This window comes from Euleptes europaea, chromosome 8 (genome assembly GCF_029931775.1).
Source record: "Euleptes europaea isolate rEulEur1 chromosome 8, rEulEur1.hap1, whole genome shotgun sequence".
Classification (NCBI taxonomy): domain Eukaryota; kingdom Metazoa; phylum Chordata; class Lepidosauria; order Squamata; family Sphaerodactylidae; genus Euleptes; species Euleptes europaea.
The window spans coordinates 29,099,844-29,117,672 of NC_079319.1; the positions used below are offsets into that span (position 1 = coordinate 29,099,844).

General features: G+C 42.6%; 1 protein-coding gene across 1 annotated transcript in view; it reads left to right on the plus strand.

Annotated features, from left to right (window-relative positions):
* The first annotated feature begins 232 nt into the window (after positions 1-232).
* Positions 233-17,829, plus strand: part of PIP4P2 (phosphatidylinositol-4,5-bisphosphate 4-phosphatase 2) — a 28,120-nt gene continuing 10,523 nt past the window's right edge. Inside the window, exons 1-4 of the mRNA XM_056854396.1 lie at positions 233-338; positions 13,449-13,597; positions 15,453-15,559; positions 16,895-17,018. Of these exons, the coding sequence (XP_056710374.1) occupies positions 233-338; positions 13,449-13,597; positions 15,453-15,559; positions 16,895-17,018 (486 nt within the window). The remainder of the gene's footprint in view (positions 339-13,448; positions 13,598-15,452; positions 15,560-16,894; positions 17,019-17,829) is intronic.

Here is a 17,829-nt window from a genome sequence, read left to right on the forward strand (position 1 = left end):
CTTCCTTGGCGCCCCTCCCCGCCCCGCTCCATTGATCAACTTGTACCTTGGAGAGAGCCTCGGCGAGCCTTTCCCATCCCCCCCCTTCTCTGACTCCCCCCGCCCCTCTTCCTTTCTCCCCTCCCCCGCTCGTTGCTGCCTTGTGACCCGCGCATTGTGGGAGTCTGTGCGCGCGCGTGGACGGGGGGACTCCTCGCTCGCCGGCTCCTGCCCGCTCCCTGCTGCAGTAGTCATGGCTGCGGATGGGGTGGACGAGCGCTCCCCTCTGCTGTCAGCCCCCGGCTCGGGCAATGTCACGCCTACGGCCCCGCCGTATTTTCCAGAAGGCAGCCCTAGAGGTGAGGTTATACACCCCCCGCCCCCGCCCCCGTTTTGGCCGGTATCGCCTCTTGGCTATCGTTTCCAACTTCAGCTGGGAGAAGGAGGACGGATTGTGGGGAGGGGTGGGGGGTATTGTTGGTGTCTTGAGGGTAGCCACTTTAGAGGATTTTATGCCATTGCAGGGGTTTTCCCCGGTGTCTTAGAAAGAGGAGAAAGTGTGTGTGTGTGGTGGTGGGGAGTTTGCAGTGTGTGTCTCCCCCCCACCCCAGCAGCCATAAGTGTGCATTGTTAATGGCAGGGAAATAATCAATCATGCAGTCTTTCACACCCCTGGTTCATAGGGGGTGTGTGGCTTTTGCTGAAATGGGGGGGGGGGAGGGCGAGCATTTGCTGTGCACATGGCTCTCTCGTGTCCTTGAAGGAAGGTTTGAGCTCCGGGGATTTAACTCTGCGCTGGCTTCTTATTTTCCCCCTCCTCCAATTCTGCTGAATCGGGACTTACTTGTGTGTGTGTGAGAGTGTGTGTGAGAGAAGGGGGGGCTCAGTCCCTAGGACGCCCTAACAATCAGACTTTTTTGGGGGGGGTCTCCTGTGGATTTCAGACAAATAGGTCCCTCTTATTACTTAAAAAACCATCTTTTCGTTGGAGAGGGAAGATTGGTTTGTACTACACACGTTAAGCAGAATTTACTGTGAAGGCTAACATGTATGCTACTGTTTACCAAGGTACAAATGAAGGCAGGGTTAATTCCTAAACAGGACTGGACACAGCTCGAGCCGCCTTGGCCATTCTGCCCTCTGATCTGGAAACACTCCCATTCCTAGAGGTCTGTGGGTTGATTGGTTCTGGTTGGAAATCACTCTGCGTGTGCTCCTGAAACTTCAGCTTATTAGTGTCTCACATAATCCCAACAGGTTCGTTTGTAAGGACCAATAGCCCTCGTCACTCTGTGAGTGATGCATCTGACTGCCATAGAGATCTAAATCTACTTTGCCTTTTGCTGAAACTCTGCTGTTTCTGGCCATGTCACTGAGGACTAGGATGGGCTAAGTCCTCACTGTAATATGGGCAAAAAAAGGTTTGAATACCTGGTGGACTCTTAGGCCTCATAAACAGGCCATGCCTAATATTAGCTGTATTTTAGATCTGTGGTTCCAGAACAACAAGTAGTTTATGACAAGAAGGGTCATGTTATTGGCAATCGTGTTCAGGCTCTGACTTGAACAGAAGTGTTTTGTTTCTTTTTTTTAATTTAATAGATTGTTTTGAAACTGCCAAGCAGACTCGAAACAGCCAGTTCATAAAGTTCAATTGACTTGTTGGGACTCAAAAGGTAATTTTGCTTTTTCAATTAGAAGTGGTGTTAAATCCAACCATGGTTAAACTAAGTTGTTGAGGCAAACAGAGTGGACTGATTTTTTTTAAAGGACCAATTTAAATCCTTGATTTACATCACTTTTTTCTTATATTTGGTAGAGTGAAACATACTAATTGTTTCTGGTCAGTAGCTGTCATTGTTCATAGTAGCAGAACAGAATTCAAGTCCAGTAGTACCTTATAAAAGGTAAAGGTCCCCTGTGCATTCCTGACCCATGGGGTGACGTCATATCCCAACCTATAAGTATCTTGTGTGTGTGTGTGTGTAAAGTGCCGCCAAGTCGCAGCCGACTTATGGCGACCCCTTTTTGGGGTTTTCATGGCAAGAGACTAACAGAGGTGGTTTGCCAGTGCCTTCCTCTGCACAGCAACCCTGGTATTCCTTGGTGGTCCCCCATCCAAATACTAACCAGGGCCAACAAACATTTCCCATTGTAAGCTTTAATGAGTTTTGTATACTAATCAATTAATCTAGGCACTAATTCACATTCATTAATTCACAACTAAGTAAAGCATTTATCTTGGTGGGTATACATCTTTCCAGTGTTGCTTTATGATTAGGTTCTGCTCAATGTCCTATATTCATCCGTCTTTCCCAGATTCCTCCCCAGAAACACAAAGTAACTAAAAACTAAAACATCTCCTCATTGCAGCTGGTGAGTCTTTGTACATGTCTTTGTCTGCTTAGAGATAGCTAAGAGCACAAGACTTTAAAGAACAAGGACTGGTTGTTTATTTTGTTATGATAAAGAGGAAATGTCCTAAAGAGTAAATGTGCGTAACTGGAGAATAGAACAATAGCAATGCTCATGTTCTTAATGTGAAAATGTGAGTATAAGAGATCATCTACATTGGCAGAGTTGATCAGTGGAATAGTATACTATCATCCTTTGTACACACAGCCATGCTCATCAGATTCATATGTAATGAGTGTGCAGTGTTCAGAAGGCCTTCCCAGTTCTTGCTAATAGGAGGGATAAAGCTTTACATGCATAGTCAAGTGAGCATGTGGAGCTGTCTCTGACATACAAGTAAGGAAACTTGAGCAAATGTGAATTCCTTAGAGGCAGTGGAGCTTTGCAAATCGAGTTAGCTTGGGTGTGCTATGGTTTGTGGTTTCCCTCCAAACCATTGTAAACGACCTTCAAACCATGGTTTGCTGGTTTTGATGCGATAGCAAATTATGGTTTATGTTAAGTTGGAAGTTACCAGTTGACTATCAGTGTGTGAGGGAAGGAAAGAGTGTACAGGCAAATGGATGAGTGTTGTATCTGAACCATCCCTGCAACTGGCCAAGGATCATCCCATGAGTTTTGTGAGTAAGCACAGATTTGATCCAAAGCCTGGCTACACCCAATTTCAGTGGTTCACCGTCTCTACCACACTGGCTAGAGCTGTTTTCTGGCTTTCCTGGGCTGTTACCGCACTAGATATTCCCAGCGATGTATCAAGAGTTTGGAAATGTTATAAAAAACATCGCTTTAAAAGGGTTTTTGGATGCCACGATTAAAAAATGGTTGGAAGACGTCTTCACAGCTAAAGGGGCCAAACAAAGTGTGAATAGTATTTTTAATAACAGTTTCAAACTCTTAATACATCGGTGGGAATACATAGAAAACAGTATTTTTTATAACATTTCCAAACTCTTAATACATCGCTGGGAATACCTAGTGCGGTAACAGCCCTGGTTTGATACTAGCTCTAAGACTAGGGTTGTTCTGCATTTCATTGCCTCATGTAACTCCTGCTTGGGGGCTTTATACGTTAGCTGATCTATGTGCAACTCTTAGCCTACATGTTTTACCAGCAGTACTGAAAACAGAAGCTCTTTCCTTCCTAGACAGTACTCAGTAGCCTTTTAGTACATTCTGGTATTATTAAAGTATCGATCTAAATTGCTAATAATATACAAAACAGAAACTTTGAAACATGGTACAGGTATAGTGAGTGCAGGATTGTTGGGATTTTTCTTTACAAAAACCCAAGAACAAAAAAACGCTTTTTTTGATTTTTTTTTCTCCTGCCCATACTGAAGTGCTCTTGTCAAGGCCGTGTTTTCTGCAGGCATTTGGAATTCTCTTCAGTTGTGAATGTTTCTAGTGGCCTTGATTGCAGAAGTCTTTGTACTCCCCAGTAATGAGATTGCTAATTACTTTAATGGATGTGTGTTGGTGCTGGCATATAGATGCCAACCTGGGTTCAGTCAAGTATCCTTTTCAAGTGCTGCTGCTAGTGTAATGGGGTCTTCCTTCTCATAAGGAAGGACTTGTCCACGTGTTCTTTATGCAGACAGAGACCGCTGAAAGTCATGTATCGTCCTGCATCTAAGTATTCCTGTGTATATTGTGAGGTATTGTAATGAATGGATAGGAGGCTGACTTTTAAAAAACAAAAACAAAATTATTTTATATAAAGGGGTACATAAAGAAGAAAAGGGGGAAAGGTGGAAGTAAAAAAAAAACCATAACTGTGTCCGAGCTTCAGTATATTACATATACATTTCATCATAGGTAAAACTAAGATTACAAATTTCTAATGCTGAATACTAGTTTAACATTCTTCATTTTTACACACTAAAGAACCAAAAGGTTTAGGGCATGTGAGTAATGATCATATAGTGGCTGCCATTTTATCTTAAAATCGTCTATTGTTTTCATTTTCATCAAATGTGTTAATTTGGACATCAAAGCAAAATCAAATAGTTTATTGGTCCACTCTGCAATGTCTGGAATCGTACTGGATTTCCAATAGGTTGCATGTAAGATTCTGGCAGCAGTAGTCACATATTGAAAGAGCTCTTTATTAATTGTGTTCACCTGGGGGTATTATACCCAACAACATGTGTTTAAGATCTAACTCGAAATTGACCTGCAGCATGACTTGAATTTCTTTATGTATTCTCCTCCAAAATTGTTGCCTTTTTTTACATGGTGGATAGGAGGCTTTTAACCAGTGGTACTCGCTTTGTGGCTCTCGGACAGCCACATTTGCAATTACTATCATCCAAAACAGCCACATTTACTTCTGTCTCAGGGAGGCTCACAGCTCACCTGTTCCTTTGGAAGCTCCTGTTTCAAGGTGAGAACCACCAGCCTTATCTAGCAACAGTCCTACCCATTTTCCTGAAACATAGGGCAGGTGCCACAATGGGTTAACAGTGCTCAGAAGAGCAACTTACTGTCATTGCTTTTAACTATCCGCAGCTGCAACAAGTGGCAGAGAGTATATACTGTACCATCATGATATAATGGTTTCAGTGCATTAGTAACTGATATTAAAAAATGATACAGGAATATCCAGCAAAGATACAAGAATCTACAAAGCATACAGGATTATGAAGGACAGCTGAAATCGTATGTGGAAAATTATCAAATATTCCTAAAGAGTATGAATAATCGTTCTATATAAAAAGGTAACATTTAATATTAAAGAAACTGTGAAATTATGAGAGTAATATGAGATGATTTTGCATCTGTGGAAGAGGTAAAGCTACAAGGTGTACAGGTCTCTAGGCAGCCTGCCAAGCAGTGGAGCTGATGCTTAGTTACAGTTGTCAAAGGGAGTGGTTTTCTCTATGAGGTTTTCAGAGAGTCTCTCATTTATATGGGACAGATGGATTCAAAATGCATGACTTCTAATTAGGTTTGCCAGCCCCCCAGCAGGAGTAGGAGATGCCCTGCCTCTTGTTTTTTGCCATTGCTCCAATCAGAAGTGGGAGACCATCAGGTTGATGGCATGACATCACTTCCAGGGAAGACTTGAAAGTGACATCAGTAGTCTCTAGGAATCTCAGGAAGCTCATGGTTGTACTGTAAAATTTCTGGCATTCCTAGAGAGGTCACTTCTTGGTTTTCCTGGGAGTGATGTCACACCATCACCAATGCCCCCCCCCCATGTCCCCACCCCCAGGTCTCTGGCTGGTTGCTAGTCCATGGCAACCCTTCTAATGAGTCAAGTTTAGGATTGGTCTGTTAGTGGATGATCTAAGCTCCTCCATTGGCCTTTAGCTTCGAATCAATGGGATGAGGGGATGATACACAATGAGCTGTGATTAGCTGAAGGTTCTGGTGGGAGAGAATAAAAGGCCAGCGAAGCATAGTCAGAAGAAGCCAGGGTGAGTTGGTGAATGACTGAAGGAATATGAATAGGAAGATTCAGTGGTTCCTGGTAGAAGCAATAGAAGGGAATGAAAGATAACACAGGAAGAGCTATCTGAACTAAGAAGGTTGTGATCTAGAAGCGAAACCTGAGAGGGATCAGTTCAGGAATAGGTGGATTCTTTCAGGTGCAGAACCTTGATGATATATCAGTGTCTTCAGTGAGCAGTCCTGACTGGGAAGAAGTCACTAGCTCCATACAGGTACCAATGTCTTCAAGATACAGAGCAAGTCAAGGAAGAGCCTGATAAGAAGGAAGACTTTAGAGCAGCATCAGCAAACAATTCTTAGAAAACACACTCCATTGATTTCAATGGGCTTAGACTAGAGTAACTGTCAGTGTCTACCTTACAATTAGTAGCTACTACCCTACTACTAATTATTTACTGAACTACCAGTTATAAGTAAAAAAAAGTCTTTTACTTTCAGTAGTAAAGGGTGGCACTTGTTATATTTATGTATATATGGACAAACTGCAGGCTAAATGATTTCCTGTGGTTGTCAATCAAATTATTTTCAATGGGTCCAACAGCTTTTGGATTGTCTGGCTCAATTTTCAAACTGGGGAAGATAAAAAGTTTTGAAAGTTTGGGCTCAATACTTAGACCTCGTACAAAGAGGCTAATGAATTCCTCCCTGTGCCTTCTTGTAGTGCAGGTGTCCCAGGTACTTTGGGGACCAAGCATTAAGGTGCTAGCCAGCCACCCCTCAGTCTCATCTCAGAGTGCTAAAGTGAAAAAATCAAAGAAAAAGACATGACCTAACTACATACTGCTTCTTTATGTAAACCTTGCAGAATCCGGCTTGCATCTTCCCTTCTCAGAGTGCTTCAGACCATAGAAGCATAGAGCTGGGAGGGACCTCAAGGGTCATCTAGTCCAACCCCCTGCACAACGTAGGAAATTCACAACTACCTCCCCCCTTCACTCCCCCAATGACCCCTACTTTGTGCCCAGAGGAAAGCAAAAAACCTCCAGGATCCCTGGCCCATCTGGCCTGGAGGAAAATTCCTTCCTGACCCCAAAGTGGCAATCCGCATTACCTTGGGAATGTAAGAAAGAGCCACAAGAGCTGAGTGCTGACTCATCCCTTCCTGCCCTCCACTGATGATCTGCCTAAGTTCACAGAATCAGCCATCTAACCCTCTAGCCCAGTGGTTCTCAACCTGAGGGTCGGGACCCCCAAGGGGGTCGCGAAGTGTTTTCTGGGGGGTCGCCGCCACTGTCCTGGGACAGCCCCCATCCCGGGCTGTCCAGGACTAACCCAGACGCCCTGTAACCCTGATTGGTCCGCGAGGGCAGGGAAGACCCCAAGCAGAGAGGTGAGGAACTGGCCGGCCGACAGCCAGAAGGAGCCGGACTGCAGAGACGCGGCGGCATGCCGCCGCACACCAGCTGTAGCCCCGCTGCCCAGCTGAGAGGTGGGCGGGCCAGCCCTGGGCACGGTCGCACCTGCGCCGGGCGGATGATGCTGCAGGATGTGTGGGAGGCCGAGGAAGCTCCCCTGGCTCGGCCAGTTCAGGTCTCGGAGGAGAAGAGGGCGATCCCCCTTGAGGCCACTACAGCCACATTGTTTTTACTTTTAGCTGCACTCGGGTGGGGCGGGAGCTTCACCCTGGAATCCAAGTGCGCATGTCTGTAGTGTGGCTTCACTTTTCTGTCCTGAGTCATCCGTTCTGCTCTGGCAAGGCCAAGGGGGAGAGTCGAGGTGCAGTTCGGGATTTCCCCCTTGAGCACGCAGGTTCAGTGAGGCGCAGAAGGAGCGGTGACTGGTGGAGGGGAGAAAAAGGCATGACAAGTCTGAGTGGGATAAGCAGCCCTCGGCTTTTTCCTGGCCCTTCGCTCTCATGAGGTGATTAAACAGAGCTCCGCTTTGAGGGATAACTGCAGTTCGGTGCACAAGCAGTGTCCCAGTCACAAGAGAGGGGGTTTCCTCGTGAGAGCCCCGGCCTGCTTGGAAGAGTTTTTGGGAAGAGAGGGGAGGACAAGGAACGCAGTGCATGCTCAGAGGCACTCTTTCCTCTGTGCCAGGAAAGGTTGCCGCGCCACACAGTCACATCCGCTGCACAACAGGTGGTAGTACCGTTTGCTTGTTTGGTTTAAACTTTAAACTTTAAAGTAATTATATATATGGATACCCTGGACTGCCAAAAAAACAAATGTGTTTTCTTTATCCTATTGAAAATGTCATTTATGCAAATTTATGCAAATGTGACAAGGGTCGCAGGTTACTTGGCAATTGTAAAAGGGGGTCGCGACTCAAAAAAGGTTGAGAACTACTGCTCTAGCCTCTGCTTAAACCCTCCCCCAAAGGAGAGCTCACCACCTCCAGAAGCATGTCCTACTGAGGATCTGCTGTAATTGTCAGTAAATAATTCCTAATGTTTAGCTGAAAACTCTTTTGATTGTATTTAATCACAAGATAATATAGTTACGTGATTGTAGGAAGTGCAACACAGTTTTGGGTGTCCCTGTTTGACCTCAATGAACATGATCCTGCTGGGATGGTAACAGCATGAGCTCCTGTTCCTAAAACATGTTACTGTTATGGAAGTAAGACACATATTCCCAAATAGCCACTACAGAAATACCAGTTTGCCTGTTTTAATGTGAAAGCAGCCAGGTTACTTATGCTTCACCGAATGCTGGCTGTGATTTTTTGCTGCTTACCCCAAGGCCAGCTATTCAGATGTAAAAATAGAGATAAGGGAAACTGTCAAGTTTGTTAAAAGTTCAGTATTTTTTAGCTGCTCAGTTACAATCCCTCACATAGGAATGCACTGAAAACATGACAAGAGATGATTGCCGGTTAACCAGTTTTTCAGTTTTTAATCTGCTTAAATCTTGTTGTAAGAAGAAGGCAATGTTTTCACCACACAGTGGCAGATCCTGCATTCCAGGCAAGCAATGCAATTAAACAGGACTAAATGGTGCAGATTATTTGTTTTGGTTTTCCAAAGTAATCTTGAGTTTAAACTCAAGCTAACATTCATACACGGGAGGAGGGGTTTATGTGGAAAAACTACAGCAAATTCACCCAACCTTTTTGAGCCTGTGGGCATTTTTTGAATTTTGAGAACAGATGGTTCTCATAAAATGGCTGCCAAGATGGGGTTGTAGCATGGCTGACCACAGAATGGTTGCCCTGGGGCCATTCATAAAATGATGGGAGTTTCCAAACGAAGCATCTTCCTTTGAATAAGATAGCTGTTTCCAAATGGATGTTCCCTGCAGACACAAATGTGACCCCTTGTGGATTCTTCTGAATCATCTCCACTTTTGAAGTAGAGCAAAGCCAGTGTTGTCTCTTTGCGTTGGGGGAAAAGGAAGTGGGTGCCATGGTGCGCATGGGCACAACACTGAGGATCACTGGCCTACAGAATGAACTCAGGTTCTCTCATCTCTTTGAAATGGAGCTCGGCATTCGTTAATTGCCAGTTCCATTATGCTGGCAGTTTTCTGGGGCAGTTTATACATGAATGTGCCTAATTTGGCTGTTGTATCTGATTCAGCCCTCAAAGACGGAGAGCCAGTGTGGTGTAGTGGTTAGAGTGTTGGACTAGGACCGTGTTGGTGAACCTATGGCACGCCTGCCACAGCCGGCACGCCGAGCCCTCTCTGTGGGCACGCGTGGACCCGTCGCGTCTGCCTAGGGCTGTGCCATGTTGCCGTGGTGAGGGCGCTGCTCCTTCTCCCCAAGCCCATGCTCCCCAAGCCTGCGCTGGCGCCCTCCCTCTCCTTGCACCCGGGGCAAGCCCCTCCCTCTCTCTCAGCTGAGCTGCGGCTGCAGCTCATCTGTTTGTCGGGGTGCCCCACCCGTCTTCAGTTTGGACCGGGTGGCTGTGGCAGAGCACCTTGCCACGCCCCCTCTCAGCTGAGCTGCAAGGCAGCTCAGCTGTTTGTCAGGGTCCCGCCCGTCTTCAGTTTGTCTGGGGCCCCGCCCGTCAAAAAAAGCATTTAGAACATTCTACAACGTTTGCAGACAATCCTACACGCCATTAGGAAATCTACAAGGAATTTTCTAGCATTGTAGCAGCTGCAAAGGTGAATTTTAGTAACAGATTTTTACAGTTCCCTAAGATGGAGACAACCCTGTGTTTTCTTACTTCTCCAGATAAAGCCAACTTTGAAGAACTTTATCTTTCCTGCCTACACTGGTTAGATTTAGAAAATCTGGAAATGGAGCTAATAGAATTTCAAGAAAGCTTTATCTGGAAAAATAAATTCTATGACCTGCGTGAAACACTTGAGAAGATAGAAGGGATGCCAAAGGACAGCACAGTTAGTTCTGAAAATGAAATCCTTAAAATGTGGAATTCTCTGCCAAATAATTTTAAGTCCATGAAAGCACTTGGGATTGCTTTCCTTACTTTGTTTTGATCATCTTATGCTTGTGAGCAGCTGTTTTCAGCTTTGAATTATATCAAATCTGACACCAGAAACAGGCTAACAGATGACCTGAGTGCTGCATGTGTTGCTCTCAAATTTACAAAGTATGAGCCAAGGGTAGACAAATTATCAGCATGCACACAACAGCAGAAATCACATTAATTGTTCAAAAAAATTGACAATGTCCTCAAAGATGTCACAAAAATGGTGAATTACATCATGGCTCGTGCTCTGAATTGTCGACAGTTTCAAGCACTTGAGGAGGTTCAGGCACAGTATAATTGTTTACTTATGTACAATAATGTCCAGTGGCTGAGCAGAGGATGAGTCCTAGAGAGATGCATGCCAAATGCAAACTTTTACCTTTCAATAAAAAGTTGTTTGTATCATTGAAAGCTCTGTTATTGTGTTTTTCTTTTAATGCAAAATATGTGAATGTATGAGTTGTTTTTTCTAAACGAAAACCTCAGTATTCAGGTTAATTTGCCGTGTTGGCACTTGGTGATAAATAAGTGGGTTTGGGGTTGCAGTTTGGGCACTCGGTCTCTAAAAGGTTCGCCATCACTGGACTAGGATCTCAGAGACCCAGGTTTGAATCCCTGCTCTGTCACAGAAGCTTGCTGGATGACCTTGGGCCAGTCACACACACTCAACCTAATCTATCCCGCAGGGTTGTTGTGAAGATAAAATGGAAGAGAAAATAATGATATAAGTTGCTTTGGGTCCCCATCTCAGGGGATTTCTATGAGCTTGCCAGGCTACTTTTGACAGTTTCAGTAAGTTTTTTCTTTTCAAGAGTTGCTTTGTGTTCCCTTCATGGTTTTTACAGTGTTGCTCACAGTTCAGTGCTTGGATTTGTTCTTCTTTGGTTTGACATTAGTCCTGTTGAGCTTGCACTCCCACAGTGGTTCTAGGTTCTGCTGGGCTTCTGCACATTGCATTTGGTTCTGTTGGGCTTGCAAAAGTGCCCCCCCCCACTTGGAGTTTCCACTGCAGAGATTCTCTTGCTTGATTTTGGTTCTGTTTGGCTTGGCAAGTTGGCTTGTGGTTCTACTGGGATTACTAGGTTCTGCAATGGTTCTGCTGGGCTTGTTGTGTTCATTCTTCCATGGGAGGCATGATTTGACCAGTGATTGCTAATTGTAGGCATGACTTTTGCCTGGAAACATCTTGGAAGTTTTTTTCTGAATCACTTATATCTGTACAGCAGAAATACAAGCAATGTAATTGGGGTTGTTCTCTTACATCCTATTGTTTCCCTGCTTAGTGATGGGATCTTTGTATTTACCTGCATTCTTATGGCCTAGTTTTGTAAACCACATACGGTGTACTGCTTGGTGGAGAAAAAAAAAGATATAGTTGCATTGATACTTTGTGTTGGTGGTGAGATGTGTCTGATAGATTTATATGCGTGTGAATGTGGCCCGATTTCCAATTCAGCCTAAGTTTCTCAGGGTGACATGAGTATACGTAAGAAAAATCTTCCTTCCTTTGCCTCATTCCTATGCAAGAGGAACTGCTGGTTTAGGTTAAAGGAGGGATTCCAGTCTGGAGAAGTACACACACAAATGCTACCAGGGATTGCTGACAAAATTCCTTGCACAAGTTTGAAGTAGTACAGAGAGTCTTGGATAGAGTGAAATCAAAAAGGGTTTGTGGACTTAAGCAGTTAATATTATCAGTTATACAGCAACAATACTCAGTACTAAGTCACACACACAAACATACACTGTACAAGATGCATCATTCAAGATGGATGGGCAAGAGGCCAAAGATGTAGGAGGAGAGGGTAAAGCAGAGGTTAAATCTATCTACCCATACAGATTCTAGGCCAATTCCCAAAGCAAGTATCTAAACAGGAGGTCAGCAAATTATCAAAAAGTAAAGGCAAGGGGGAAATAGGAGAGGCACACACTAACCAAGGTTCTAGCACCTAAGTACACTACTGAGAAAGTGAGAGCAAAGTCATGATTGAGCACAGCAAAGGACCCTATGGGCATGAGCCCAGTCTTAACACAAGTACAATTTGGGATTGATTCTGACCATGGGAAGTGTGCAACTCCTCAGGCCAATTTAGATACACCCCTGGGGGAAACATAACATGTAGTTAGGCCCTTAGTAGAAATACTAATATTTGCTGAGTTCTTAAGCTTGAGTCCTAGGGTGATCACCTTGTGTGTATTAAACATATTCTGATTAATTACTGAGAGGCCCTTCCTGATTGGTTATCTGTTTGCCAGGTAAAGGAGAGGAGGCTTGGTTTCTTTCTGAGTCTACTGTTCTTTCCACTGAGTGTGATGACATTAAGGTGGGTTATGTCTGATTCTGTCCTCTCTCTGCTGGCTCTTGGACTTTGTCTTAGAGGTGTCCTGACACTCATGTCTGGGCATCGTGTGACTGGACGTCATGTGGCAGCGAGGAACTGCTATTGGCATGAATATGGGAAAGATATGCCAAAATGGAGGCTTGATAGCAGAATTATAAATATTTAAAAATCTGCAAATATAAAATACTCAGATGTTCAGTAAAAAGTCATAGTACAGTCCTCCCTCCGTGTTTCAGAATATAGGTGTAAAACTGTTTCCTTTAGTATAAAAAATGCCCGGCATGTGGTAGGCTAGCTTCACAAAGAAATACATTTATAAGTAGTGTCAGAAACCCAGTTTTAGCAAGGCTTAACTTGAACAAGATTATTTTATTTGCTATTTACTATTTAATCTCAGGGCCAATAGGCGAGAATAAGATGAGATCCAGTTGATAGATGTTTTAATCAGGAGCGTAATACTTGCAGCCCTGCTGAGAGTTGTCACTAGCTGTGTCTTAGAGCAATTTGGCTAAGTCTGCTTGCATTTTGTTCCCAGTTTCTTTTGCAGATACTGCTGGGAAGTTGGCAGATCTAGTCAGGACCACAACATTAGTCATCGTTGCACCTTAGTTCAGATGCATCAGATTGTGGAAATAATTCTGTATCAGGAGGGCTTGAGTTCTGGGGATGGTCTGTGCTTGCCTAGAAGGAATTCATACTTGACAGTTAGGCTAACTTGCAGGCTGTGTTAGGAGCTAGGTTAGTATTTTTCCCATGTGAAAGCTAACTTATTGGTGCTTTTTCTTTCATTACTCTTATGGCTAGAATATTTTCCACCATTTGTGTGGGTTTTTGTTTTTTTGCTCTGATGCAATTTACTTTTCACTCTTTCTTTGCAGCGGAACTCCCACCTCCATATACCGCCATAGCCAGTCCAGATGCCAGTGGTGTTCCCGTAATCAATTGCCGTGTGTGCCAATCACTAATCAATTTGGAAGGGAAGCTTCACCAGCATGTTGTCAAATGCACAGATTGCAATGAAGCTACGGTAAATGGTTTTACTGGCTGTCTGCTGTGTGACATGCCTTGTTAAGTCCTTTCTGTCTGGGGAGTGGTAAGTCGGCCTGAGTGCTCAGTAGAGGAGAATGAGAAAGATTATTGCTGCAAGACAATCCACTGGTAACTTTGTGACTGAAAACAAATAACCAATTGGTGTTGACGGTTGTTTCGGCTTCCAGACCTAAAGTATTTTCAGGTGCCAGGAACTGTTTCTGGGGAAAACACTGGAGAGCTGCTTAGAAATGATAATTTATTATTTATTTATAAATTAAAATATTTATATCCCACCTTTCCATGTGGCTCCAGGTGGCTTACCAGCCATAATTAAAACTACTCCTGTTTAAAATAAAATCCCAAATAACCGGAAGATACCTGCAGATTATACCCCATTAGGAGCCCTGGCAAATAAGATGGATTTGTAGTGCATCCTTGAAAATGGCTCAAGGCACTTTCCCCACACCCTTTCCTGAGTTTGTTGGAACAATGGGCTGACTCAGTACAAGGTACTTGATATGTTTTAAATAGGATTAAAGGGTTTCTGGAAATTGTTATATCTGAAAATATCTAATCCAGTCCATTTCATATGGATTATATTAATGAAGGTGGTGGGTCCTGAGGTTTTTGTAATTAGACGATGAATTCATTTTATTTCTTCTCAGGAATAAACAAACTGCTCTACCTTGCACCGTGTTCTTCTTTTTTTTCTCCTACCTACCGGTGCATCCTTATTTTCTTCCTATTTTAACTTTATTAGATCATCTTTATGAAGCTTATAGCAAAATGAGTTGGGATCTAAAAGGTCAAATAAACTGATCTACCTTGGAGCTTCTTCTTCTTTTTTTCTCCATTCACAGGAATACTAGTTTTTGTCATCTGGAATGCTTTTTACCACCCAGGGTGGTTGCTTAACATACCTCAAACCTCTACCCTGAGGCTCAAAAACCAACAGCTGTCCCGACTACATCTTAAAGTGGTGATGGTAGAAAGTGCTGTCACAGCTGACTTACACCAAGTGATCTCCCATCCAAGCACTAACAAGGGCTGGTCCTGTTTAGCATCTGAGATTTGGCAAGATTGGGCTAGCCTAGGACACCCACGCTCTTATGGGTACTTGTCTGGGGAGAGGATCAGTGAAAATTGCTCCACATGTGTTAGACTCCATATCTCACAAAATACTGAAGATCTAAACAGCTGGTGCTGGTATTCTGGGGTCAGTGTGCAAAAGGGCTTTGGAGGACATAGAGGGAAATTAAGTTAGGGCAGATATGTATGTGGCGTTTGTGTTTTAAAGGGAAATGAATTTTGAAAGGGAAGCCTAAGTGAAATACTTCCAGTATATTTGAGGTAAAGTGATAGTTACGTTTGGCTGTTAATAAGAACATGTGATCCTTGCCGGACACATTTATTCATTTATTTTAAATTACCCTGTCAACCAAAGGCTTTCCAGACAGCTAACACCAATTATTGTGTGTGCCATGAAGTCACAGCTGACTTATGAGGACCCCACAGGGTTTTCAAGACGAGATGTTTGGAGGTGGTTTAGCATAACAAAAAGCATTCAGATTGAAAGAAAAAAACATAGCTCAGCAGGATAAAAATAAAGACTCCCATGTTCTTTTTGAGCAGGAAGAAAACACACAACTCATTGATCTAACACAACAAAAACAGATCAAATAAAAATATCAAGAACTAATGTAGTTGTACAACCACTGTAGCAAGCCTGTGTTGCCTACAGCCTTGAGTTGCTTTATCAATATCTGTTGCATTGTTCAAATACTTCAGTATTTTTATTCTTTAACAGTCAGTAAATTACACACGAAATTTCTTTTTCTTGTTTTGTGTAGCCAATCAAAAACCCTCCTTCAGGGAAAAAGTATGTTAGATGTCCATGTAATTGTCTTCTTATCTGTAAGGATACATCACGGAGAATAGGATGTCCAAGACCAAACTGGTAAGGGTTGTAAAAGTTACATTTTATTTGTTTCCCTTTATCACAAAAAATGTCTAATGAATGATATAAGAAAGACTGGCTTTTCTGGATATTTTGTTTCATATAAACTATGTCTTCTAGCTTATGCAGATTCAAATCAGTCCTTTTAGGGAAGAAAAAAAATTATCTTGCCATATTCATAATTCAAATTAGACAGAGGAATACTTATATTGATAGACTTCAATATATTCTGCACTGATTTTTTAAAAGAACCCTTTAAGTTCTGAGAAATACTAATTTATTACAAACATCATGCAACGGTATTTCCATAGGAACCTGCTTTAATGCACAATTTTATTACAGCATTGTTATTATCAGAGAACTTGGAACAATCCGTCATGCTTCTCTTTTCTCAGTTTTTACACAAATACTTCTGGATATTGAAGTTTCTTAGTTATTTTGGTCTGATGTTCATTTTATTCTTTAACCTAATATATAAAAGTTAAAGAACCACCTGTCAAAAAAGCCACTGACGGTGCAATCCTATGCTGAGTTACAGCAGCCTAAGCCCATTAGGCTGCTGTAGGTTGGCTTAGAATGAAGTAACTCTGCATAGAATTTCATTGTAAGTGAGCCTCAAATATGCTTAATTACAGTAAATCAAAATGAGAAAGTAATTTGATATTATTCATTCAAGTAAAAAATAATTTATGTACAGATTTTTATATATACACACACCGCCATTAGTAAATCTGGTGTTATATTAATAAATGGGAAAAAGTAGGGTTGTGTGCTGAGCTCCCAACCAAAACAAATGCAAAGGGGCATCTCCTCCACTTTGTTTCCACTTTACTGAGGCACTGGGGATACAGTACAGCTCTGTTAAGTACAGGATTCCCCCCTCCCCCAACCAATACCATTTTTGGCCCCACAATTTATTAACTAATGGCCATGGTGCTAACCGATGTTGAAAAGAAGATTTCACACTAGAGCAGGGTCAATCAATTTATTATGGTCGTTGGACCAAAAATATAATTAAAAAAATTAACATTGCCTTACCCATTGCAGCGGTATAAAATTGATACATTTTGGTTAAAACACTAAATAAAATGTTAATATCTTTAAAATGATTAAAAACTAGAGCGGAGTATAGATCAGGAGTGCCCAAACCTTTTGAGCCTGCGGGCACCTTTGGGATTCTGACACAGCATGGTGGGTGCAGCAGACTGCCCATAGCTTTACTTTAGTCACACCATGAAGATTCTTGTGCTGTGGTGGCAGCTGCTGCTGAATCAACATTGTTTAAAAATCTAAATTTCCAATAGCCACTCAAAGCTTTTTCCCATCTTCTTACAGCAGACGCATCATTAATCTTGGTCCAGTTATGCTGATTCCAGAGGAGCAACCTGCACAGCCTGCAATACCTGTTCAGCCAGAAGGCACTAGAGTGGTGTGTGGCCACTGTGGAAATACATTCCTGGTAAGGACAGCCAACAGGCTTCACGCACAGGACCAAACCTTTTCTTTTAAAAATAACCATCACTTTTCTTTTCTTTTAAATAATCATTTTCCAGAATTGATCCTAAGGTTTGGAATCATTTATTGATGCGGTATGCAGTTGGCCCAAATTTATAATAAATAAGTTTCATCTAAGAATCTGATTTTTGTTTGAAGCAGTTCACATTGTATATGATTCCAAATGTTTTCCTAAAATTATTCCATGCTTTTAGCTTCTGATAACCTTTTTCAGTCATTCTCTCCTCCTGAGGCTAATCTCTTGGAAAAATACCACAGACAGGAGTTTTTGAGGGGATAATCTTGATAAAGGAACTGCAGGTATGGTTTCAACCAGAAACAGTGCTTTCCTTGTCTTAGAACTGACTTCATAGTTTCAGTGGGGAACTAAATAAGCCTTTATAAAGTTGGCAAGCCAAGGAACTAAAGGAAAGCAGCACCAGCATATGGACATCAAAGTGGATAAAGGGCTTACTGTAAATCAAGTGGAAGATAAGAAACTCTTAATTCTAGTGGGTACCTCAGTGTCTATGCAGCTCTTCAAAATCTCCCTTACCCCAAATACCAAAGGTATGATTTATTTCCTCTTCGTATAGTTCATTTTAATTGCAGTAGAAAAAAACCCTCTATAGTTTTACAGCCTTCAAGATTGATAATTGAGCCCTGAGTTTTCTGAATCTGGCTAGATGTGTGAGACTTGCGTTGTTGTTCAGGTTTTTCCATTTAAACCTCCATCTGGAATTATGAGTTTTGGCTCTTGAACGAAGACTTTGTTT